The sequence below is a fragment of the Pestalotiopsis fici genome (assembly GCF_000516985.1).
Source record: "Pestalotiopsis fici W106-1 unplaced genomic scaffold PFICI_Scf_1, whole genome shotgun sequence".
NCBI classification, from domain to species: domain Eukaryota; kingdom Fungi; phylum Ascomycota; class Sordariomycetes; order Amphisphaeriales; family Sporocadaceae; genus Pestalotiopsis; species Pestalotiopsis fici.
The window spans coordinates 5,590,319-5,615,896 of NW_006917091.1; the positions used below are offsets into that span (position 1 = coordinate 5,590,319).

Below are 25,578 nucleotides of genomic sequence, written 5' to 3' on the forward strand. Positions count from 1 at the left end.
ATTTATTTATTCCTTTATTAATATTTTTTAAATTATAATATTAAGCCGATTTTATAATCTTAAAATCGATAAAATTTAATAATTCTAATAATTTATTTATTTGGATTATTACTAAAATTATAATCCTATTAGGCAGCTGGCTAATAGCTATTAGGGATAATAGTTTTTATTTTAACCTATTTCCGGCTTTCGGTATTAAACCTTTCCTTTTTTTTTTAAGCGCTAATATATTTATTTATTTTTATGCAAAAATATATATTCGTAATATTAGCTTTTTTTTTATATTTTTTGTTTTTCGAAAAACTTTAGGCCGTTTAAGTAGGTTATAGCGCTTATATACCGTAATTATTTTATTTCCCTTTTTTATCGTTTTTTTTTTTGCTTTATTTATAATATATATTTATTATATTAGAATTTTTATCGGAAATAACAAAAAAACGAAAAGCTCGTAAACGAATTAAGCTTTTTAATTTTATTAAATTAAACGGTTATATTACAAATATATTATATACGCTTTATTTTAAAAATAAGCGTTTTTGCTAAATAGCGAACGAAAAGTCGATTTATTATTTAGAATATATTACGCATTTTTTCCGAAAATACGATAATATTTTAGTAGTTTTTATGCTTCGGAAGGTTTTAGATTAATAGCGGAAATTAAAAACCGAAAAGGAAAAAGCGAATAATAATTTTTTGGAATTTTACGAAAAAATAGCTAAGCTTTAATTTTTTTTAGCGGCTATTATTAATCGGTTATTTCGGATTCGGAAAATTAAAGCACGAATAAAGGCTTGTAATTCCGAATTATTCGCTTATAGTATAAAGAAATTAGATAAAGAAAATAAGGTTTTTTTTATTTTTAAAAATTACGAATATTTCGTAATAAATAATTTTTAGTCGTTAAGTATTTTTAACGAGCCCGATTAGTTGGTATTCGGTTTCGGAAATAATTTTATAAATTTTAATTTTTTTATCGAAGCTAAAAGTATTAATTAAAAGCGATATAATTTTTAATATATTTTTTAGGTTTTTAAATATTTTCCTTAGGTAGGTAATTTTTTTATTTAACGTAAAATTAATATTTTCGTCCGATTTTTTTATAATCGATAATTTTTTTAACGATATATTTTTGCTAATTTGGTTTTATTTTTAGTATTTTGTTAATTTTAGCGTTTTTTGGTATTAGTTTAAATAGTAAAATATAAAAAGTTTTATAATTTTTTATAATTTTTAATAATTTAAATCGGTAATTAACGTTCGAAATTTTTTTATCGATTTTAAATAATTTAAATTTTTTAAAATTAAATTTATCGCTTAGTTGTTTTATTTTAATATTTTTGCGTAAAAGGTAAACCTTATTTCCTTTTTTAAAAATTAGTCTTTTAATCTTTTTTTTATCGTATTAAAATTTTATTTTTTGTTAAATAACAATAAAGGTTTTTTAAAGTTTTATTTATAAATTTTTAAATTATTTAACGCGTAAAATAATATATAATATAAATTTTTTTTTTAATAATTTTTTAATAATATCGGGTTTATACCCGTAATTAGTATAAAATAATAATATTCCGGTAGGTTTTTATATTATATTATTATACGCGAATTATACGAATAGTAATAATATAACCTAATTATTTTGTTTATAATTAACGTAATATTTAAGGTATTTTTCGAATATTTAGTTTATTTGTTTTGTTTATTTGTTAGTTTATAGATAAAAAGCTATTAAAAGCTTATAGTCGTATTTTAGCTAATTAATAAATGATTTTTAGAATTTCGATATAAAGAGTTTATTTTTATTTAAAATGATTTTATTTGGTAATTTATATTAATTGGCTATAATTCGAAGGAACGTATAAATTAATTTTTTTATATTATTGGCTTTTTTATATAAAAAAAAAATAAACGTATTTCGTAAATCGTTTTATAAATATTAGGATATTATTATAAAAGGTCCTAATTAAAGGTTCTTTTAAAAATAATAGCTTTATTATAAAATTTAATATAATAAATTTTTATATTTTATTTAGCGGTAATATAGGTTATAATTTTTTATATTATTTATATCGTATTAATTTTGCTTTATTATATAAATCGCATTTTTTAATAACTTTGCTAATATATTTGCGTAATTATAGGTAATTAAAATATTATTAAATTCGTTTGGTTATTTTAAATATTTTTTAATATTTACCGATAAGTAATTCGTAATAATTTTTAATTAGCTTTATAAGCAGTGGTTTTTTAATTTTAATTTTATCGTTATAATATTATTATCCGGGGTTATATTGTCCCGCTAGGTTATTATTTAGGTTTAGGTATTTAGCTATGCGTTTTATTTAATTATTATCGTTAATAATTTTTATGGTTATATATAAGGTTATTATTGGTATTAAATCTTTATTATTATCCGTCGAAAGGATAATATTAGTTTTTTTTAATATTTCCTGGAAATAGTTGGGTTTTCGGCTAAAAGCGTTAGCTTTTCCGTTTTCCGATTTTTTGCGGTAAATAATTTTAAAGTTAAAATTTGCTAAAAATTTTATTTATTTAATTTATCGCTTATTAAATTTTTTATTAATAATAAATAAAATTAGATTTTTATAGTCGGTATAGATTTTAATTTAATATTTAGTTCCGCTAAAATAATATTTTTATTTTTAGAATATTTCGATAATAGCTATAAGTTTTTTATTATAAATTTAGTAATTTAATTATTTTTTTGTAAATTTTTTGCTATAAAATGCAATTAGGTATAATTTCCCGTTATTATTTTTTTATATAAGTTATCCGCTTATAGCGTAATTTAAGGTATTTATTTCGATTTTAAATTTTTGTTTTAAATTTATTATACGTATTACGGGTTCGTTTATAATTCGTTTTTTAATTATTTCGAAAGCTTTTTGTGCTTCGAGTATTTAATTAAAAAATATATTTTTTTTTATTAAATACGTAAATAATACGGCGATACCTCCGAGTCCCTAAATAAATATTCGGTAAAAATTTACGAATCCTAAAAAGGATCTAATTTTTGTTACCGAGGTCGGGGTAGGCTAGTTTTTTATTATTACGATTTTAAATAGTTTTATTTTAATTTTTCCGGAGGATATTATATATTTTATAAAAATAACTTTTTTTTTATAGAATTTGCTTTTTTCGGGGTTAATTAGCAGGTTTGCGTTTTATAATTTTTATAATATTATTTTAACGTATTATTAATATTTATTAAAATTTTTAAAGTAAATAAATATATTGTCGAGGTATATTATTACGAATTTATCGAGGTATTCTTTTAAAACGTCGTTAATTATATTTTAAAAGCTTATTAATGCGTTAGTTAATCCGAAAGGTATAACTTTATATTTAAAATATCCGTATTTATAACGGAAAGCGATTTTTTATTTTTTTTTTTAATTCGTATTAAACCGTACGCGTTAGGTAAATTTAAAGCTATAAATTATTAGGCTTTATATAATTTATCGCGTAAATCCTTAATTAAAAGTAAAAAATATCGATTTTTAATCGTAATATTGTTAAATTTGCGGTAATTAATATAAAATTTTTATTTAGGTTTCTTATTTTTATTTTTTTTAGGTATAAAAAATATTAGGTATTTTACGGGTAAAATAAATTTTATAATTTATTTTTTTTATAGTATATCCGCTAGGTATTCCTTTAGTATCTTTTCGTATTAAGGTTTTATTAGGTATGTTAGCATAAAGTATAATTTTTTTCCTTTTTGGAAAGGTATTTTATAATTGTATTTTGTATATTTTAATAATTTTATTTTTAGTATTTTACTAAATAAGTCGCTAAATTCCTAATATTTTTTTAGTATTTTAGTTTCGAATTTCGGCTTAATATACTTAATTATAAAGTAAAATTTAAATATTTTAGAATTGCTTAAAGGCTCGTTTTGTCGCTTTTTAAAAGCTAACTTTTTTTTTGGTATATCCTATTAAAATTGGCCGGTATTTTAATTTATTTTAAGGTTATTCGCTTATAATTAAGGTATTTTTAGGATAATATTGTAGTTTATAATTTTTATAATATCGCACTTAAGTCTTTTTTTATAATCTTAAATATAAATTTAAATATATATAATTTTTATATTTATTATTCCGTTTCCGTATAATATAGGTTTTTTATTAATAATATTAAATGCGTAAAGCGTTTTTTTTTGCTTTTATAATATTTATAAAGCGTTAACGATTATTAGCGAAATAAAATTTCCTTAAGCTTTTATATTTATTAGGGTTTATATTTTCTGGTTTATAATTTTAATTTAAATCGTAAAATATTCGTTAATATTAATATTATTTATAGCACGTATAGATTTTTTAGTCGGGGTTTATTTTTATCGCTTTAAAAGTACCCGTAATCGTTTCCCGAATTTTTGTTAATTCGTTTATTAGCTTATCGCGTTTCGGCGGCCGTATATATATATTATTCTAATATATTTAAATTTTTTTAGTTCGTAGGGGTCGATTTCCGTATTATTTAGATAATTCGCCGGTTTTTAGTTATATATTAAAGGTATTTCCTTATTTTTTATCGTCCTTAAAAGGCTTTTTTAGCTTTTTATATTTTTAGTATACGAAATATAAGCTAATTATAATTCTAATATAAGTTTCTCCCGTTTTTTTTATTATTTCGATAATTAGTCGTAATAATAAGTTAGCTATTAAATATATAGGTAATTCGTATCCGTTATTTATAATTCGTATTAATTTTTCGGTATTATTGTTTTTTGGTTAGGTAGCTATAATGCGGATGCGTTTTATTGCTTTATATTTTTTAAAAAAATACTATATTTTAATTTTTTTTATTGCGTAATATTCGCAATCGTAATATAGGCATTTTTCCTATTTTTTATTTCCGTTTTTTAAATATCGGTCTAAATTTTATAATCGTATATAAAGTATTACGAATTTTCGGGGGTCGATATAACTAATCTTTATATTTTTTATTTTTCCCGCCCTAAAAAGGTAATAAATAGCGTTTTCGTTATATCGCAAAGGAAATATCCTTTTTCGGATTTTATTTTATAGGTATATATTATAATTAAGGTTAATATATCCGTATTATATTACGGTATTATATATTAAATATATATAGGTAAGTTTTGCGTTATTTTTTATTATTGCTCTTAAGGTTCGTCGGGTTTATAAAATATTAATTTTTTTTAAAGGATTTTTGCAAATTATAATACGGTATCCTATTATTCTATTATAATAATAATTATATCGTAAACGTAACTGGTTCCGTTTTTGGATATATAATCGATAATATATTTTTCGTCGTTATTTTAGATAAATTTAACGAATTTATTTTTTTTTTGCTCGTTAAAATTTATATCGATATCGATATTTTCTTCGCAACTAAAGGTATTATTGTATAAATTTTATTGGTTCCGGCTTTTTGCCTATTTCGTTTAATAGTATATTTCGTTTTTTAAAGTATCCGAAAATATATAATCGTTATTATTTTGGAATTGCCTTTATTTTCTAAAGTATACGGTCCTTTTTAGTCGTATAATTGCTAAAGTTCTCCGTTTTTAGGGGTATTATCTATTTTCGTCCTTATTGGATTTATACGTCCGATATTTATTATCGAAATATACCGTCTAGGAGAATAATTCGTAAAATATATTATCCTTTTTAATATTATTAAATTATTTTTTGCCTTTTGGTATTAGCTTAAATCCTGATTTTTTAGGTTAGCGATATTTGTTAGCGTAGTATCCTATTTTGTTGTAATTATAGTATTTAATTTTGGATTTATTTTTATATTAGGTAGCGTTAAAGTTTATTTATTTATTATAGGTTTCGTATAAGGTTTTATCGTATTAATTATTTTTAGGTTATTAGGTATTTCGTAATTTATTTATATTAACGTAATTGCGTTAAAAACGTAGCGTAAAATAATTCCTTTTTTTTTCGTTTTATCGAGCGTATAACTAATTATCGATTTTAACGGTAAATTCGTTATATTTGCTAAATTCGGCTAATCATTTAAGGATTTTGCTAAATTCGTTTTTAATATTATTTTTAAATTTTCGATAATATAATATAATCCTAATATCGTCGGTATATTTTATTTTGGCGATTATACGTTTAAAATCTGCCGTATAATTGGATATGGATTTTTTTTATTTAAAATTTTTAAATTTTTTTTTAGTTTATCGTTTTTCGTCCGGATTTTAGAATAAAAATCGAAACGCTATTTCGAATCCTATATAATTTTAGAAAATATTCTAAATTTCCGCTTTATATAATTTTATTTATTATTCGTGTTTAGTTACGTTTAAAAAATAAAGTTCGAATTAAGCAAATATTCGTTTTTTAAGGTAAAACGCAATATAAAGTATTTTTTATTTTTCTATTATAAATTAGTTGCCGTAAAAAATCTGGTAAGCTCGGACCTAGGCTAAAAATCTTCGGAGTAACCCGGGGGTATTATTAAAGGCCGCTAATATATTAAATTTAAGCTTTTCGGAATAAACTAAAATAAAAATAATATTAGCTATTTTAGCTATAGTATTATTGGAATTTTGTAATTTTTATATAATTTATCCTATTTGGGCTTTGCGCGCAAAGAAAATGGTTTCTTTTTTTTTAAATACGCGGATTTTTTTAACTAATTTTATATATTAGGTTTTCGTAAATTCGAAATTATTTTTTTTTATTTTTTGCGCAAATAAGCGCTAAGAGTATTTGGATAAGGAAAAAAGAGTTTTTTTAGTTAACGATATTTTGCTAAATATTATTTAAGGTTTTTTTTAAAGGTAATATACCTAAATAAAAATAATTAAAATATAACGATTAGATTACGGGTTTTTAAAATAAACCTGGAGTATAAAATATTAGGGTTTATATTAATAGGGGACGGTAGCTTCGAAAGAAAATATTAAGTAATAAGGTTTTAAAAATAAAAGTAATTAAATTAATTTATAAATATAGTCGTTAAAACGTATTAAATATTTTACCTATAGGTAAAATAGATATTTAAATTAATTATTAAGGTAATAATTGTTTATATAGGAAATTTTTTTATAATATATATTTATTTATTTTTTTATTAATATTCCTTGGATTATAATGCTAAGCCGATTTTATAATTCTAAAATCGATAAAATTTAATAATTTTAATAATTTATCCGTTTAAATTATTGCCAAAATTATAATCTTATTAGGCAGCTGGCTAGCAGTTATTAGGGATAATAGTTCCTATTTTGACCTATTCCCGGCTTTCGGTGCTAAACCCCTTTTTTTTTTCCTTAAGCGCCAATATATTTGTTTATTTTTATGCAAGGGTGCATATTCGTAACAGAATCATCGACCCCATATGGATATAATCAAGCACATCGAACAAGATCTCAGAACTTAGTCGGGCCAGGCCCATGGACAGTGAGCAATGTTCATAACTACATTAGCAACACCAATCACTGACATGTACGGGTTTATAGGGCAGTAGCAGTACAGTCGACAAGCAATGAAATGGCTAGAAACGCAGCGCATGCCCAGAAGTCTGCTGTTAGACAACAGGCTGCCAGGGGTTTCGACTCGGACGATGACTCGAGTTTCATTCCCAACATCAAAAGGTAGTTGACTCGACAGAATGTTCCTTGATCATCACATTAGTGGTATAGAGGACTACCAGAAGACATGAATTGACATCAGTAACATTATGAGTTTTTAATGATTTTCAATGCTTGTGATTAGATCCAAGTGTTTGCTAAGTAACGACCTAGGCTTGGCCCTATGTACAACTATATCATGGCACCAAAGACACAACAAACGATGTAACCTTGTGCTATGATCTTACTGCAGTGCGTTGACGACGGCAGTGTATGCGGCCTTTGGGCTGTAGTTGCTGTCAAACAGGAGAGGGTTGGTGCTTGCCCTCCAAGAGTCCTTTTAAATATAATTAGCACATATTCCTTTTGGCATGAAACAAACATCGTCAAGTAAACCTACCGGGTCTCTGACGCCCCAGACAGTAATACCAACACAGGTCGGTGTGTCAAGGCAGGCCTTGGTCACAGCAGAATAATCATTGGAAGGAGCAGTCTGGATATCCACCTCGGTAAGAGCAACCTCCTTGACGCCGGTAGCGGCCAGGGCCTTGAGGGCCGCGGCGGCGTTGCTGCCCTGGCCGGCGCTCAGGTGGGCCTGGCTGCCAATGCCGTCAATGGGCCAGCCGGCGGCGAGCCACTTCTTGACGTGGGCCACCATGCCGTTGGTCAGCTTGGCGTACGAGGCCGAGTCGAGGTTGTAGTCGTTGATGTAGAGAATGGCGTCCGGGTCGGCCTTGCGCGCGGCCTCAAAGGCGATGCGGACAAAGTCCTCGCCCAGCACGTTGGAGAAGACGGAGCTGCGGAGGGAGCCGTCCTCGTTGAAGATTTCGTTGACGACATCCTAGTGATCTTGATTAGCAGAGAGATATGATTTTATCCATCATGGGGACAATAGTCCTGGCTACGAACCCATGCCCTGATCTTTCCCTTGTATCTGGTCACCAAGGTTGTGACGTGGTTTTGCAGGACACTGGTCAACTTTGTCTTGTCATTGATGCTGCTGACCCAGCTGGGCAGTTGACTGTGCCAGCAGAGTGTGTGGCCTCGGATCGTCTTGTTGTTCGTCGTGGCCCAGTTGACCAGGTAGTCACCGCCAGCAAAGTTGAAGTTGCCTTGGGAGGGCTCGGTGCTGTCCCACTTCATGCTGTTCTCGGGAGTCACTTGACCAAAGTCGGCCTGGATGACGGCTGCCGACTTGCCCGTGCTCAGACGATTCTGGTCAGTACAGGTACCGTAGTAGAGCTTGCCCTTGGCCTTGATCAGCTGGTCGATCGAGGTGGTGGACTGACGCTCTGCCAACTCGACAGCCGGAGCTGCGAGGGCTAGGAGAGGGCTCAGAAGAAGGAGTGCAGCGGTCTTCATGACGAAAGAGTGAATGGAGAGTTGACTGATGCTGAATGTCGTGATTCTCTGGATGGCGCCATTTCAAGGAGCATACACTTGCCATATATATAGTAGATATTCCACACGTGGACATGGTGAAATTCTATTTTCAGTCACGTCGTATAGGCAAATCGTGATACCCCTCGGACATAGGGCAGATGGCAGTGCTGCACTGCAATATCCATATTATCAATACAGTAGCAGTCAATTAATACAGCAGGGTAACTCAGATTCGGAGTTGATCAGTATGACTAGGCCATATTTAGAGTCAAGTACGCCTCAAGACGGCATTGTCCTGAAGAAAACATTCAAGAACAAGGTCAAAATAGGAAAATACCAAGAAGTCCATAATTAGCCTGAAGTCGTTCCGGACGGTCATTACATTCAGCGCGGTTGCGATGCTATCGTTGATGAGGAAGTCGGCGTTGAGTCTCCGAAACCTTGCCTAGGTTGGTACATCATGACCGGGTATTTTGAGAGGGGCGTTTGCATATCCGCTTCGTATTTCTTCTTTGTGTAGCTTGGATAACAGATTTATGAACGACATGGTACAGGCAAGAGCGTCTACAGGACTGGAGATGATTACAAAAGCATTTCATGTCACACCGTTCATGACCCGCTTTGTCGTGCGCAAACACTGATTGGGTCATGCGTTTGTCCCTTGATGCGGGTGGGGAGATTTCTCTCTCTTTCTTCCAATTGTCAGATTGTATATTCTATTTTGGCCACGGAAGTAGATCAACGTATACATAGACCGGTCATGAGACAACCGATAAAAGTCTCGCGATTGATTTTCCTAGGTAGAAAATGGCCGTACAATGTCGCACGATAGCTTATCGGTGGCTTATTACTTGTGTTGGACGAAACCCTGGATCTTGAGCGCGGAAATTTTCATACGGCACAGCGATGATCTTCTCATCGATGGTGGTATGCGGAGTGCATGTCGATCATCCATGGGGACAAAAGTCTTTGGTCCGTGGGCAGACCCGCACTGTTGGGCCGTATTGAACCCTGCGTATGGTTTTGTTACGCTACCCACCCAGTTGAGGCCCGAGGGTTCTATTCCGAGGGTTAGGTCGCTTGTCATAGGGCGACGATGGCGTCTGAGCGAATAGAGAAAGAAACGTCTTCTGTGCAACAGAGCGAGAAGCCTACCTTATAAACCGACATCTCTTGATTCACCTTGCGATTTACTTACCTGACTAGGGTTGCTATTCATCAACACACCATCAATCAAGACCTGTGAAACAATGGAGGCTCAACCCCGCTATCCTACCTACCCAGCTGCATACTAGGTTGGTCGGAACGGGTATGGATGCCGCAGTAAGTGGGTGTACGGCGATGCAAATGGTGGTAGGCAAGTAGGCAACTGGTGTATACGAGCGTCTCCTACTGCCTTTTGAGATTTGATCAAATGATGCATGGTGCTGGTGATGACTCGAGATCGCCATGGATTAGAGGGATCTACCTGAAAGTTTGCCGTCTTGTTAGATGTAGAGTTGCTTTAGGTTGTCGATCCTTCAACTCACGATCTCCATACTATACTGCTTCCATCAGTGCTGTAGCACCGAAGAGTCAAGACATCCAATGCGTTATGTAGCCTTGAGAGTCACATGAGCGAGGGGCTGAGAGGCCAAGCGTTTACCGTAAACAAATCGGCAGGATCAAGCTCCCACGATCACTGTGTTCTGTAATATTACGCGTACTCTTCTTCTTATATTGACATACATTGACAGTTAGGAGCAACTTACTTCTTGTATACTTATTACTTTCCAAGTGATTCGCGTCAAGTCCAACTCTTCCTATAAAGCTTTCAAAACTGGTCGTCATACTGGTCTCATTCTCCAGAAATCAGACCCGGAGACCGACCGCAATCAGTTCAAAGAGAGGTCCGGGCTCTTTAAGCAACGAACTGCCGAAAATCCCCGGTGGATTAGGTCCCTTGCTTTGGTTGAAACCTGAATATCGCGTGGAAAATGGACTGATCCAGGCGGCCCAGTACACGAAGGGCTGCCAAATTTTTTTTTCTCACTCTTTTGAGAAAATTTGTTGACTGACATTGGAGGATTATTTTACCCCCCCTTAATTTGTGTGTCAGACAGCAAAAAGCTTCAAGGCGACATCCAAACGGAATTTTAGCCGTGCGGCACACTTTCAAGGTTGGAGGTGCATTCGAGCCGCCCAAGCAACTGAGACTCTGGGCGACCAGCCACTAAACAACGCTACTGGAGATCACCCGAAAGAGCGCAGAGAGGCCCCGGCTTCCCCCAGCTTGGAGCTCGAGGTGGTGCTACTACCTACCATGGTACCGCGGAATGATGACCACCTGAGGCGACCGCCGCTCAACCATTTGCTGTCCATTCAGAGCACCGTGTCCAAACACTCATACCGCTCACACACCTCATCCTTTGAGGCCGACGATGAGTTCTCCTCAACGGACGACTCATACTCTGGCACCGACAGCATGACCCCACGCGCGAGTATCGACGAGGACGGGCGATCGTCCGGTGCCTATCCGGGGGAAGACACCCGCCCCACGAGCAGCAAGGAGCTCCAAGGTTTCTATGCCTACGGGTTCGCCGCCGAAGTCTACGTGATATGTGGTGAGTCCTCCATGTCTGCTTAGTTTGCCTTGCCATGGTTTTGCTGATGTGATTTTCCTGCAGCTATCTGTAAGTCCGAAACTTGATTCATGTCGCGTCGCATCGCTATCCAGTCTCGACAGTCGAGCTTGTGCGCCGCGCAAACCAAACCTTCTGCTCCGCAAGCCATCTTCAAGGTGTCTAAACACTGCTGACCAATGCGACGACAGCATCATTCATACCCATCCTGCTCGAAAGTCTCGCCAGGGAAAACGGCGTCCTCCTGTCCGACCGACAAACACCCTGCGGCGACAGCTCTGCTAGGAAAGGGAAGGCTAGCGATGGGCAGTGCATCGTGGAAATCCTGGGCATTGAAATCAACACTGCAAGCTTCGCCATGTACACATTCTCCATCAGTGTTCTACTGCAAGCCATATTGGTCGTCAGTATCAGCTGTGCTGCTGATCACGGCAATTACAGGAAGCGCCTACTCCTGACATTTGGCTGGATGGGAGGCATCTGCGTGATGCTGTACATATTCATTTCTAAGCAGGTGTACGTACTTGGGGCTCTGTTGGCTATTATATCCAACACGTCCTTTGGTGCTTCGTTTGTCCTTCTGAACTCTTTCCTCCCCCTTCTGGTTCGTCACCATCCGAGGGTTCAGTATGCAGAAGGAATTCTTCACGACGAAACGAGCTCAGAATCGCAGAATGAAGATTACTCGGCGGACGAGGGACGCCCGTTGGACGAGGGAGACGCTGTTCAGCTTCCTACAGATGATAACAACTCGGAGTTTCACCAGCTCACGCGTACCTCAACCAAGTCAGAACTGACTTCCCTTGAGCTTCAATTATCCACAGAGATTTCCTCCAAGGGGATTGGCATTGGCTATGGGGCCGCCTTGTTTGTTCAATGCGTATCCATCATGATTTTAGTAGCCATGAAGAGTTCGACTTGGTCGCAAAGGGTTGTGCTCTTGTTTATTGGTTCTTGGTGGACGCTATTTACCATTCCTGCTGCTATGTGGCTTCGCCCGAGACCGGGGCCACCTCTACCGGACTTGCAGACCAAGGGCCGGTGGACTTGGCTGTCGTATACTTTATATGCGTGGAAGAATCTATTTCGAACAATCAAGTTGGCTCGACGTTTGGTGGACATTGTCCTCTTCCTTGCCGGATGGTTCTTGCTCTCGGATGCCGTTGCAACCACATCCTCCACTGCCATTCTATTTGCCAAGACCACGCTCGGCATGAAGCCATGGGCTTTGGGACTGATCAACGTCATTTCTACAACGACCGGTGTTATCGGCGCGTTCAGCTGGTCTTTCATTTCGAGGAGACTCAAGCTTCAGCCTCACAAGACCATTCTTGCTTGTATCGCGCTATTTGAAGTTATACCGCTGTACGGATTACTAGGATACTTGCCATTTGTGCAGAACTGGGGCGTGATTGGTTTACAGCAGCCCTGGGAGATGTACCCATTGGCGGCAGTCTACGGCTTGGTGCTCGGTGGCCTCAGTTCCTACTGCCGTTCTCTATACGGAGAGCTTATCCCGGCTGGGTCAGAGGCCGCATTCTACGCCCTGTATGCGATTACTGACAAGGGCTCAAGTGTCTTCGGACCAGCCATTGTCGGTGCCATTATCGACGCGTCTGGAGACATTCGCCCTGCTTTTTGGTTCCTGGCAGCACTCGTGGGTTTGCCTGCACCGCTCATCTACTTTGTCAATGTGGAACGTGGAAAACAAGAGGGCGAAAAACTTGCTGCCGTGATCAAGGGGTATAAAAGCCAGGCAGACCTGTCGACTGAGGATGCTCATACTGCAGATGAACGCCGCGGTATGCTCGCCGAATATGAGAGAGATGAGAACGACAGGTGAAGAGAGTAGTATATCAATGGTTTTGGCTATCCATGTAGTAATATATCTTTGCTCCTTGTCCATTACGACAACGACAAATACCATTGACGCGTAATCTCAGACCTTTTGCGGCATGACCCCTAGACACGATAACGCCAGCATTGTCGAGAGGGAAAGCCCAAACCCCAACGGATGGTACGGAATTGGTCAATCCATTGATTTTTATGTATAAATCAGAATTCCAGTCAAGATATGCACGTGTATTTGTCAACCGACTCCATGTTGGACTAATCAAAATATACATGAATTGTATTGAAGCAAGTGCCAGGATTAATCCCTGGCATTGGCACGTTGCGGCCTCGAGGGGGGCAATTGCTCCCCGCCACTAAATTTCTAGCGGGTTCGGTACATACGCGCTCAGATTACACCAAGAGCGAGAGGCCCGAATTCGTCAACAACCAAATGGATGTGCGCAGAAACTACGCAAACAAAACACAAATCGGCTACCGCGATTGCTGAGCAACGCAATCGCGTCCTGGTTTTCGCGGCTGCTTCTACTTGCTCAGTGTCACGCGCTCACAGTCCCAGGCTGCTTTTCGCGACGTCAATCGCGCCTATCATTGCTCGCGACCGCGTTTGCATGGAAAATTAGCATGTTTCCGAGCTAACACGAAACACCAACTTGTTGATCGCGTGCACTGCACAGCAGCACATCACAGCAGCACACTCAAGCACCTATCCAGATTCACAGCGAGTCCGCGCGATCGAGCGGCAATCTTACCAGTGGACTTGAAATCATGGCTTCGGCGCGCAAACGGGCAAGGCCCGAGGGCGACAAGGAGGTCGAGGCCGACTGCACCTTCACAATTGAATATCCGAATCCTGGCAGCAAAGATAACAAAGCCAAGAAGCGCAGGCGCACCGACTCGGCCTCCCCGGCGCCAGCACCCAAGGTGCCTTTTCAACCATCGCCGTTTGCGCCGCATGGAAGGTTCCTGAAAGATCCGAGTAATAACATGGACCGCCACTATAGAGTCTCGCCAGCTAAAGAATGGACCGACATGACGAGATACAACAGCTTTGTCCGTACGTGGATCAATATCATGCTGGTTTCTGCGATGGCTAGATATGCTGACATTTGTTACAACAGTCAATGGCGTCAAGTACTTTGCCGAGGGCTTCATATTCGTCGCAAACAGATCCACCATCGACCAACCACGGAATCCAGGCCAGATTGTTAAGAATATGGACAAGTCACAAGAGGAATGGGTGGCACGCATTCTCGAAATCAGGGCAAAGGACGAGCACCATGTGTATGCCCGTGTGTACTGGATGTACTGGCCGGACGAGCTTCCAGAACGCTCGCGATATAATGGCAAGCACGTCAAGGGCAGACAGCCATACCATGGACTACATGAGCTCATTGCTTCCAATCACAGTATGTTTCTCCTGCTGCCGATCCCCTTCTTGGATTAATGCTGACGTGGATTTTTAAGTGGATATCATCAATGTCGTTAGTGTGACTGCGCCGGCGACTGTGCAGCAATGGGACGAGGGGAACGAGGACGAGGTCCAGCCCGCGCTCTACTGGCGACAGGCGCTTGATGTTCGTACTATGGAGCTCTCGTCTCTTGTGGAACGCTGTATTTGCAAGCAACCAGAAAACCCCGACAAACTATTGATCAATTGCAGTAACAAGAAGTGTGGCGTCTGGCTTCATGCCGATTGTCTTGCTCACAAGACCCTCTTGGATACTTGGCAGCGGCTGGGGCCAGATAAGCCTCATATTGGGTCTGCTGCTGCAATCAAGCAAGAAACAGGCGCCGATGAGCCCAAACGATTACTCAGCCCTGATGAGATAGGGGCTGCGTCCACTGCACAGGCGTCGATTGACGTCAAGATGGAGAAGGAGAACCCGACGAATGATCTCCCATCCTCGTCCACTATACGTTCAAAACAGAAAAGCGACATCATCACTATACCGACGGCATCTAAGAAACATCGCGGTCGCTCGAAGAACCTTACGAATTCCGAGACAGGTGAGCCATTTGGGTTCACTGCTGTCGTGTTTGAAGACCAAGAAAGCGCACCAGTAATTGAGATCACAGACCTGCGCAACATTGTGGGCGGTGAAAGCTCTTGGAAAGAATCACTCAAGTGTCTTGCCTGCGGCGAGGATATTCAGTAAAGCCACAACTACGTTACTGGTTTAAATACCCCACAACACGAAAGATGACGAGTGAAGAGCATTGCAAAAAAACTAGCTACTGCCTGAGCAAATCACTCAGTGGCAAGTTGTGCAGAAGCAAATGTCATACTTTCTTTCTCTTCACCATGTGGGAGCTTCACGCATTAGGGGACCCGAATTCTGCGTATTGATAGCCCACGGAGTTTTGCATTATACCCCCGGTTTGCGTATTATGGTTTTGTTGTGGTCTAGAGTTGATGCAGGGAAGGGTAGCGATACTTGTCAGGCATTCATTTGGCTGTACTTAGATGGTGGCTTCGTGCATATACAGATTCCCAATCCGTTGGACGAATAACATGGCAATTTCTTGAGTCTTTACTTCTCTACCAGAAACCACACCTTGAGATCTTGACCGGACCAAACAAACAGTCACAGCCCCAAGCCTACTTAGCTGCCAGCACCTTTGTCAGCCACTTCTCGTCTCTAGCCGTGAACTTGGCATCATAGAACCTAGGGTGTGCGACGAGCTGATTGTAAACGTCGGAGAAATGGATAGGGTCGATATTCGGCTTGCGCCCATCTCCTTCCTCGGGCTCGCAAAAGTCAAACGCCAAGATGATGCGGGTGAGAATGGCACAAATGAGCCGGTTACTAATGGCAACAGCTGGACAGATGCGCACGCCGGCGCCAAAGGTGAGGTGCGGCAAGGGATTGTCGTTGCCGACGAAGCGGTCCGCCCGGTACTCCCAGGCATCGTCGCCAAAGTGTGCCTGGTCATGGTTGGCCTCCTGCGCATTCATGATAAAGGTGATGCCCTCGGGAAAAACGACGTTGCCGTAGCGGATCTCTCGGTTTGTCCGTCTGGGCGTCGCGTAGGGAGTAAAGGTGAATTGCCTCAGCGTCTCCTTGTTGATGCTCTGGATCAGTGGCACCTTTTCTTCACGAAAGCACATTTGCCAGGCTTGGTCGCGGTCGCCGCCGTAGGCTTCGAGAATGGCGTCGTATGCTTTTTGTTGCGTCGCGCGTCCCTCGGGACTGGCTAGCCACGCCAGGGACTGGTAAACACCCGAGGCGACGGTATCGGGGGCGGCCTGCAGAAGAGATAGACAGGTGCCATCAATCTCTTCGGGAGTCAAGCGATCTGCTCCCAGAGACGCAACTATGCAATCTACCGTCTCTCCTGACGCAACGCGATCGTGGAACTTTTGCATCAGGACGTCCCTGTGCTTGGACCTTCTTCTCTCCGCCTCGACCGTCTCGGAGTTGGATTCAGGGACCACACGGAGCAATGGGACAAAGTGTCGATAGTTCTGGGTAGACGACCGCACAGCCGAGATGTCATTGATGGCTTTGATGAAATTGATCATGAAATCATTGTCGACTTCGCCGAAGCGGGCGCCGTAGGTCAATGACAAGGCGAGATCAAACGAGATCATCCGAAGCCAGGCGTACGTGTCCAGAGCAACGGCGCCGTTTTTGCCCTTTTCGTAGACGTCGCGGACCAGCTTTACCGACGACGGCTCGACCAAGTGCCAATACTTGGGCCAGCTCATCTTGCCCAGCGCCCTCATTGCCGCGGCGCGGCACTTGCGGATCTGCTCCGTCATGGGCGAGCCCGTCAGGTCCACGCCCAGCTTCTCGACGAAGCCGGGCTGCGCGGGCCGGTGGATCATGGACTGCGACTGCCCGACCCAGAGGTCCTTGATGGCGGCAAAGTCGGACACGATTACGGTCCGCTGGTCGCCCAGGCGGCATTGGACAATGGGCGAGTTGAGCCTCTGGCACCACGCTGTGAAGACGGTGGCATCGTTCCTACCGGATCTGCCCCCGAGGAGGTGGAGGTGACCGATAAAGGGCAGGGCTCCGGGGACCTCTGGGACTCCCTTTACTCTGGAGAAGTTGCTGCGGTAGGATTCTCGCTGTATGACAATTAGTTTTCTTTTTATTCACCGAGACTTGAGATCATGCAAAGACGTACAATCAAGTATACCACGGCGAAAGTGATCAAGAGTGTTAAAACATTTTGCGAGGATAGAAGACCCTCCTTCAAATCAAATTCGATCCTGTGACTGGACGACATGATGAAGCATCATTGATTTCTATCATTTCCAATAATAATAATAATTCGAAAAGAGCGCGAGCTGTTTTTTATATATTGTTTCTTGCGATAAGCTACAGAAAATCCTAGAACGACAGGGGCTTACACCAGCATGATACCTGCATCCCACGGCGCCACTTGTTTTTACCATTCTCAAGGACCAGATTAGCAAGCATATCCCGCAACAAGATGTCCTTGTCCATCTGTATACTGTTGCCCCCAAGAGCTCACTTCTCTCACCAGGTAAACTCCCGGCCCAAGTGCTACTTACTCCCCACCAGATAAGGTCTCCCCTCTAGACTTCTCCACAAATACCTGACTATATGCGCCTCCATCGGCATCTGGACAAGATCCCGATACATGCTCAGATGGGGTACTACCCAATCATGTCATGGAATCAGATAAGCTCACTTTGAATATTGTACGGCGCTCATCCAATGCCTTTTTGCTATGCACGTAGGGCATGGAAACGAACCATTTACTTCCGTTCAAAAGAGGATCTTCAGCGGCTTCCGATATTGAATGCGGAAACTACTGCATATGCTCGGCCGGGTATAGTGGTCCGTAAATACTCTCGAATGATATCGCAAGACTCGGTATACGCCGGGGGACTGAAGACTTGAGTTGACATGATATCAAAAAATAAAAGCCGTTGCTACAATCAAGACTTTTGATTCTCGAACGCATCCTACGTACACCTGGACGTCCCAACATTCCATCTCATCGTCAAGGCCATCATGGCACCGCCCAAGCGTATTCAGCTATGTTTTCTCGAAACCGCCTGCACCGGGGGCTATATGGCTTCGGGCCAGTGGAAGTGAGATGGAACCCCCTCCAATTTTTCCTTTTTTGACTCCAATAAAAATTCCTGACAATTCTTTTGCAGACGCCCAGATGATGTCTCCTGCACCAAGGACACATTAAAGTACTACACGGACCTGGCCAAGCTGGCGGACCGGGGCAAGATCAGCGCCATCTTCTTTGCCGACTGGTACGCCGGCTTTGACGTGTACGGCGGCAGCCTGGACGCGTGCCTGCGGTCCGGCCACCAGGTCGCGCACCTGGACCCCTTGCCCATTGTCGCGGCCATGGCGGCCGTCACCGAGTCCGTCGCCCTGGCCGTGACCATGAGCACGAGCTACGCCAACCCCTACGTCTTGGCCCGGCAGTTTTCGACCCTCGATCACCTCACGGGCGGGCGCTGCGCGTGGAATATCGTCACGTCGTGGTCAAAGAGTGCGGCCAATGCATTGGGCTTCGATGATGTGGTTCAACACGACGAGCGGTACGAGGTGGCGGATGAGTACATGGATGTTGTCTACAAGTAAGTCAACTCTCCCCCCTTTGACCTTAAATTTGCAGTGCAACATGCTGAACAAACATGGTTCCTCTTGAAAAGACTGTGGGAGAGCTCGTGGGCACCCGACTCGATAGTCTGGGACAAGACCAACGGCCTCGCGTTCGACGCGTCAAAGATTCAAAAGATTGAGCACAAGGGCAAACACTTCCAAGTCAGCGGGCGCAACCAGGTGCACCCATCGCCGCAGCGAACGCCGGTCCTGTTCCAGGCGGGCACGTCGAAATCTGGCACTGCCTTTGCCAGCAAGCACGCCGAGGCCATATTCCTAAACACGGCGTCGGTCGCGCAGGCCAAGGACGTGGTGGCCAGGCTCCGCGCCCAGGCGGCCGCCAACGGCCGCGATCCGGCCTCTGTGAAATTCTTTCCCTGCATCGTGCCCACCATCGGACGCACCGAGGCCGAGGCGCGGGCCAAGTACGAGGCGGCCCGGGCCCACGCGGATCCCGTGGCCGGGCTGGCGCAGTTCTCGGGCTACACGGGCATTGACTTCTCCCAGTTCCCGCTCGACGAGCCGCTGGACCTGAGCGACTCCAAGCAGGACCTGGCTATCCAGAGCGTCTTCAAGAGCTTTGCGGCGTCGGGCGAGGCGTGGACCCCGCGCAGTCTGGGCATGCAGATGGCCCTCGGCGGGCTGCACCCTTGCCCCGTCGGCAGTGTGGAGCAGGTCGCAGACGTGTTTGAGACTTGGATCCGGGAAGCCGATGTTGATGGCTTCAACGTGGCGAGCATCACCAACCCTTCGAGCTGGGAGGATGTGGTGGATTTGTTGCGGCCAGAGCTGGTTCGCCGAGGCTTGATGTGGGACGACTACGACGTCCCAGGTGGAACGTTTCGGGAGAATTTGCTTGGCCAAAAGACGCTGAGGAATGACCATTATGGATCCAATTTCAAGTGGCAATCTGAAAAAGTCAAGTCAAACGGTACCAACGGTGCGCATAGTCATGACGAAAAGGAAGCTGGCATCTCAACTAGTAGTTAAGAGCAGTCCATATAATATCAGCAGCAAGTATTTGCAAAGGTCCCGAAATGTCTGCACAAGGTTCTTTATTTCTATTTCGCCAAGCTCTACGATGGTACTTTCTCCTCTTGCTCCTTTGCTTTCTCAAGGCCTTCCTCGTAGGTGGGATAGTTGGTGTATCCATTCTCGCGAATCCCGTCCCACGATCCGTAGAATCTACTACGATCGTACTCGGACAGGGGCAGGCCCTTTTGTATCCTCTCGGGCAAGTCAGGGTTGCTTGTAAAGCATCTTGCAAAGACGACGCCATCGTAGCCCTTTTGCAGTGCCTCGCCGGCATTCTTCTCGTCCCAACCGCCACAGGAAATCACGGGAATGCCCTTGTTGGCCAGGATCTTTTTGAAGGGTTCATTGGAGACCTCGGGTAGACTCCAGGACTTGTAGAATCCGTCCTTTTCAGCTTCCGAGTCGATGCGGTCAAATCTCGGTTCAATAAAGTGTGCATAGGATAACTTTTCGGCAGAATACGTGTCTGCAAGTTGCTGACACAGGTAAGACCACGTCTCTACACGCTCTGCGCCGCGTGTATGTTGATAGAGGCCGGTGGGCTCCAGGCGGATACCGACATTGGAAGCGCCAATTGCTTCTGCAAGCGCCGCCGTAAGTTCCAGGACGAATCTGCTTCGCTTTTCTGGCGAGCCACCATACTCATCTGTCCGAGTGTTGATGTTGGAGTGCAAGAACTGATCCAACACTACAATGCGATTAGTATGCATCTCTCTCATATTTTCGAATGGGATGCTGCTTACAATTACCATTTCCACCATTGATCTCAATACCATCGAACCCGATCTCGATTGCCAATTTCGCAGCAGAAACAAAATCGCCAATGGTCTTCTTGATCTGCTCATGAGTCATGGCAATTGGAGGGTGGTCCTGGTAGGCAATCTTTTCTTTGGTGAACGGGGTTCTGAATGGGAACTTTTCATCAGTGTCCCATGGCGTAGCCGAGGAACTAAAGGGGCCAGCTCCTGAGAATTGTGGAATGGTCGCTCGTCCCGCGTGCCAGAGTTGAGCGTAGATGTAACCACCCTTTGCATGCACCGCCTCGACAACCTTTTTCCAGCCTGGGACCTGAGATTGATCAAACAAGCCGGGGACGTTGGGCATGCCGCTGGCCTCAATCGAAGGAGGGACACCTTCAGTGATCAAGAGGCCGCCCGGTGACGCTCGCTGTCCGTAGTACAGGGCGACGAGATCATCGGCCAGCCATGTTCGGTTTGGTGCCTCTGGTGTACCCGCAGCCAATGGTACACCTCTGTTCCGCGTCATGGGCGCCATGATGATGCGGTGTTTGAGCTCGATGCGCCCATTGGCGATCTTGAGCGGGGTGAATAGGCTCTCCGTGGCACTCATTGTGGTTGTTGAGTCTTTTTTTTCCTTCGTCAAAACCTCCTTGCAGCCGCAAAAACAAATACCAGGCTTAAATTTTTACAATTTGACTTATAAGAAGGTTTTGCTCTTTTGATGTTCAAGTTCTTAGTCTCACAACCATCGCAAGTTCCGACGGCACTATACGGAATACTAGACGGCTATCGCCATAACCGACTGCGATCGCATCATCCGATCCGCTATCGGGGACCCACCAAACGCCCGGCACCTTATCTCAGGCACAATAAGCACTTCAATTGGCAGCTGAATCGCCAGCAGTTGCCGAAAACCATGGGGAAAGGTCTTCATTAAACACTGGATCAAGTCCGTTTTGGCCGACTAAGCTGGACAGGCCGGCTTCGAATGTCTCCGTGGGGCTCATTGTTCCCGGAGATACCGCTGGGTCGGAAGCATGCGGTACGGTCATTTGGGTGGAGAGCATATCGAAGCCGAAGTCCCCAGTATTGCTGTCAAAGGGCTCAGAGGCTGGGTCCATGGATTGCATCACTCCTCCGCTCATTTCTGAAATGATTTGAGAGAATTGTTCGAAGCTGTCGTGGTCTACTCCAAAGGGCTGATTTGCTTCCCACGATTGGATCGATGGGGCCAGCTCTGCTACAAGCCCAGACATGGTCTGTCGTGGCTGGCGAGATGAACCGTCCGAGACTTGGTCTATGACACGTTGCCGGATCACCTCAAAGGCATTCCGGTATTTCTTGGCAGCTGGCACACGCTCCGCTACCACAAAGAGAACAATACTACAGTCATGTATGCCATTGGACGTGGTGATGTCGAAAATCTCATCTGGGGAAATCCAGATGCAGTAGACCAGGGTGAGTCCTGCCATGAATACAGTTTGTAATGCCATAATTGAATATCCGACCGACATGGCTTGATGTAGGCGTTTGTAGGCGCCGCAAACCCCAGCACAAGCTGTGGCGCACTCCTTGAGAAAGCGTGGATTGACGGGCGTTTTCGAAATCTGCGGATAGAGCAAGAGTCTCTTGCATTTGAAGAAGTAAACCATGTAAACGTCGTATCCATCAAAGGGCACCGCCTCTCGATCCTTCATTCTGCGCGCGTCTAACGGAATGAGGGACTTCCAGTGGTCGAGTCGTTTGAGAAATGCGTCAACAGTATGATCAGAAGTCTCTGGGGTTTCGTCTACTCGGTAAATCGACTGCTGAATGTCGGATTCCATCCGCCGAATCCTCACGATTTGGATGAACGAGGAGAGGGAAGTGCTGGTGATTGGTGCTGTGATCTGCGCAGAGAGTTCAGGTATATTGGCCAATTCCTCCTCGGTGATGGCCTCGTCTATGTCAAGCGGAAGCGGCACGTCAATGTCCCTGTCGGAAATTGCAAAAGGCCGGCCGAGTGGGATGGAAATTTGCCGGTCAAACGCGTACGCTGCCCAAAAGACTCGTTTCCTCAGCTCTGTGTCGATCGAAGGCCGTCTCATGGCAGCAGTCTTGCGATGTAGCCCCAGGTTTATCGCGACAAGCATCGCCATCCTTGCATAAGTCCACGCCCCGGGACCCACTGGGTTGCGCAAGCAGTATATGGCCATCAGCATGAGAGTCGAGACCGAACGTATATCATCATGGTCCAGCACCAGCCCCAGAGTAGTCAATGCAGATGCATAATGGCGTTTCGGGAAGAAGGCGCCGTGCTCGCCAGTTGTTTCCAGAAACCGGCCCGCACTAGCATAGACGAGATGCAAGATGGTTCGTTCAAAAATATTGGTCAAGAGTAGTCGTTTGTCGTGTAAGTCTCGAATCCACGGCGAGTAGACGACTGGAAATCGAGTTGCGATATGTTTCAAGTAACCTGTAAATAGACGATCGGGGACATCTTGATGCATGTCAACAAACTCGATAGGTTGTGTGTTGATCTCGTTTTCTGAATGATTGGCAGGCCTTGTAATTCCAGTTGCTCGACGGGTGTTGCGGGCGGATGCACCATGTGTTCCAAGAAAACCAAAGAGCTTGCCCATCGTGACGTGTGACGACCCTCCAATATAGCCTGTTCCATTTGCATCCATTGAGAGACTCCGTAGGACAGACACGACATTGTCCACGCCGTCCTGCCACTCGAGCTCTTGGTCGTCATTTTCCGTGTCTGGCGTGTTAGTCGTCGATTCCCCGGCAGCTTCTGCAAGCTGACCAGCTGGACTTGATCTCAAAGAATTCCAGTGATCGTTGTTGACATCTGACACACCCAGTTTCGTCAAGGCTGTCTCCAGTTCCGCCACCCGTCTTTCTAGCGACTTGATGTACTGATTCTTGCCGAAAGGCATGGGCTTCTGCGGGACGACATACTCGCAAGCCACATTCAAGGCCTGGCACTTGGAGCATGGATTGGCACCGTTGCATTTTTGCTTTCTTGTTTTACATCTTTGACAGGCTAGAGCAACTCGACTCCTCTTGCCGGGGCGAGGCTCTTCATCCTGGGGCACCGCGGAGGCCCATTCGGGCACATTTACTTTGACGCCAGGCGAGTCAGACATGGCTGATCGTGCCAAACGGTTGGCAAGACTGATGCCATCGCGATGGCTCCGAGGGACACGACCCTGTCACAGTGCTGTAGGCAGGGCTTTGATTTTATCGGAGTGGCTTATCGCACATGCGACTTGTCATGGGTATAATCCCAGCCAAGACAGTAGGCCATGATAAGAACCAACCTACCGGATGCTGGCCGCCGAGCTGCTGAGTGCAACAGGGGCCGCTGGGCCGTAGGCGAGTTCGTTACCCGATGGATCGTGGTGTTACTTGGTGCGTGCTTCCGCCGGTAGTCGGGATTCCGTTAGTGGGTAATATGACCAGAATGAAATTTACTAACTGTATTGGTAAGTGAGTTGGTTGCTGAGTGGGGCCGGCGAAGATCGTTTGCAAACATTTTGTCGATCCGGTTTCATCGCTCAAACTGGGGTCTGGTGTTTTGAGAAATCTCATAGAGCCATTTGTATTAATATTCACCTGGTGATATTCTTTCTCCCTCTTTCCCTTGGCGTTGTCAGGGACAAATCGAAGGGTCCGAGAGAGCACTCCAGCCTCGCTCCAGTATAACATCTCACAAAGTCTTTTTGTCGAGGCTTTTCTGAAATTTGTCGACCATGCCTCTGATCTTCAGAATCTCATCAACCTCGGTCCAAACCCACAATGCTACTGAAATGGCAAAAACTACCTTTTCAGTGGAAGACAGCAAAAAAACGGCCTCATTATAACGCAGATACCCGTAGCTGGTCAGGGCAATCCACTGCACTGCTCTCATGACCGTAGCGATCCAAGACATTGCCTTGGTAAAGCCAAGTCCGGTCCGCGACCTAGGAGCAGTATAGTAGAGCAGGAAGGTGATATCAGATGTTATATCCGTCGCCCCGGGACCCAATAGGACCATGAGCTCAAAGAAGCGTAGAGCTAGGTCAATGTGCATCGTGGGCTGATGTTGAAGGTAGAACCAGTAATAGCATGGTAGGCCCTGCAGGTACAAATGATGAGCGACGAGCTCGGCAGAGGAAGGCCGCTGGAGGATTTCAAAAATGTAGCTGATGGCTACAAAGTACAGAGTCTGAAACCGATAATCCAAAGCAGGCCCACCATTGCACGTCGAGGAATGATCACAGAAAAGCGGTGAAGACAAGAGGACGTCGACAATGAGCAACATGACGATGGCCTTTAGAAGGATGACCGGCACAGCAATGGCCAATTGCTTTTGTCGGCGGTCTGGAAGGGATTTGACCCGTGGACTCAACCAAGGCAAGGCGAAGCCAGATATGGAGCCGACAACGTACATGGAGATGAGCTGCACCAGCACGCAAAGCAGGACACCATGGCGATCCAGAAAGATTGGCTGGAGGTATACCCGTATTGCTGTATAGTCTTCCATGATGTCGGTTGGTCTCTCGGCGTTCAAGATCTTGTTGTTGCAGGCAGGGTGTGTTTTTCCAGGCGGCAGCAGTACTTGTTGGAAGATACCATGTGTGCAATCCCGTCAATCGGCCGGTCAGTCGATGAAACCCGGCCACCTATGTGCACCCTTGTGCAATCACGATGGTCAGGTCCAGGCCATTCCAATCCCACCAAGCCCACCAACAGCACCTGAAAAATATACTGGGCCGCATTTGACGCCATTCTAC

General features: G+C 43.0%; 8 protein-coding genes across 8 annotated transcripts; 3 read left to right on the forward strand and 5 right to left on the reverse strand.

The window, feature by feature from the left end:
• Positions 1–7,823: 7,823 nt before the first annotated feature.
• Positions 7,824–8,941, reverse strand: PFICI_01635 (Endo-1,4-beta-xylanase; the record flags this gene model as incomplete). The annotated part of the gene is made up of 3 exons (XM_007830216.1): positions 7,824–7,916; positions 7,980–8,420; positions 8,489–8,941. 3 exons carry the CDS (start codon positions 8,939–8,941, stop codon positions 7,824–7,826), a joined length of 987 nt encoding a protein of 328 aa, XP_007828407.1.
• A 2,323-nt stretch (positions 8,942–11,264) lies between these two features.
• Positions 11,265–13,426, forward strand: PFICI_01636 (Autophagy-related protein 22; the record flags this gene model as incomplete). The annotated part of the gene is made up of 3 exons (XM_007830217.1): positions 11,265–11,565; positions 11,629–11,634; positions 11,775–13,426. 3 exons carry the CDS (start codon positions 11,265–11,267, stop codon positions 13,424–13,426), a joined length of 1,959 nt encoding a protein of 652 aa, XP_007828408.1.
• A 776-nt stretch (positions 13,427–14,202) lies between these two features.
• Positions 14,203–15,593, forward strand: PFICI_01637 (uncharacterized protein; the record flags this gene model as incomplete). Its single annotated transcript, XM_007830218.1, has 3 exons — positions 14,203–14,491; positions 14,556–14,843; positions 14,902–15,593. 3 exons carry the CDS (start codon positions 14,203–14,205, stop codon positions 15,591–15,593), a joined length of 1,269 nt encoding a protein of 422 aa, XP_007828409.1.
• Positions 15,594–16,036: 443 nt separating this feature from the next.
• On the reverse strand, positions 16,037–17,673 carry PFICI_01638 (uncharacterized protein; the record flags this gene model as incomplete). The annotated part of the gene is made up of 2 exons (XM_007830219.1): positions 16,037–17,512; positions 17,572–17,673. The coding sequence occupies 2 exons, from the start codon at positions 17,671–17,673 to the stop codon at positions 16,037–16,039; spliced, it is 1,578 nt and encodes a 525-aa protein (XP_007828410.1).
• A 755-nt stretch (positions 17,674–18,428) lies between these two features.
• On the forward strand, positions 18,429–20,030 carry PFICI_01639 (uncharacterized protein; the record flags this gene model as incomplete). The annotated part of the gene is made up of 3 exons (XM_007830220.1): positions 18,429–18,508; positions 18,578–19,015; positions 19,091–20,030. 3 exons carry the CDS (start codon positions 18,429–18,431, stop codon positions 20,028–20,030), a joined length of 1,458 nt encoding a protein of 485 aa, XP_007828411.1.
• An 86-nt stretch (positions 20,031–20,116) lies between these two features.
• Positions 20,117–21,425, reverse strand: PFICI_01640 (uncharacterized protein; the record flags this gene model as incomplete). Its single annotated transcript, XM_007830221.1, has 2 exons — positions 20,117–20,763; positions 20,819–21,425. 2 exons carry the CDS (start codon positions 21,423–21,425, stop codon positions 20,117–20,119), a joined length of 1,254 nt encoding a protein of 417 aa, XP_007828412.1.
• Positions 21,426–21,693: 268 nt separating this feature from the next.
• On the reverse strand, positions 21,694–23,949 carry PFICI_01641 (uncharacterized protein; the record flags this gene model as incomplete). Its single annotated transcript, XM_007830222.1, has 1 exon — positions 21,694–23,949. The coding sequence occupies one exon, from the start codon at positions 23,947–23,949 to the stop codon at positions 21,694–21,696; it is 2,256 nt and encodes a 751-aa protein (XP_007828413.1).
• A 563-nt stretch (positions 23,950–24,512) lies between these two features.
• PFICI_01642 (uncharacterized protein) lies at positions 24,513–25,328 on the reverse strand (the record flags this gene model as incomplete). Its single annotated transcript, XM_007830223.1, has 1 exon — positions 24,513–25,328. One exon carries the CDS (start codon positions 25,326–25,328, stop codon positions 24,513–24,515), a length of 816 nt encoding a protein of 271 aa, XP_007828414.1.
• Between the last annotated feature and the right edge of the window lie 250 nt (positions 25,329–25,578).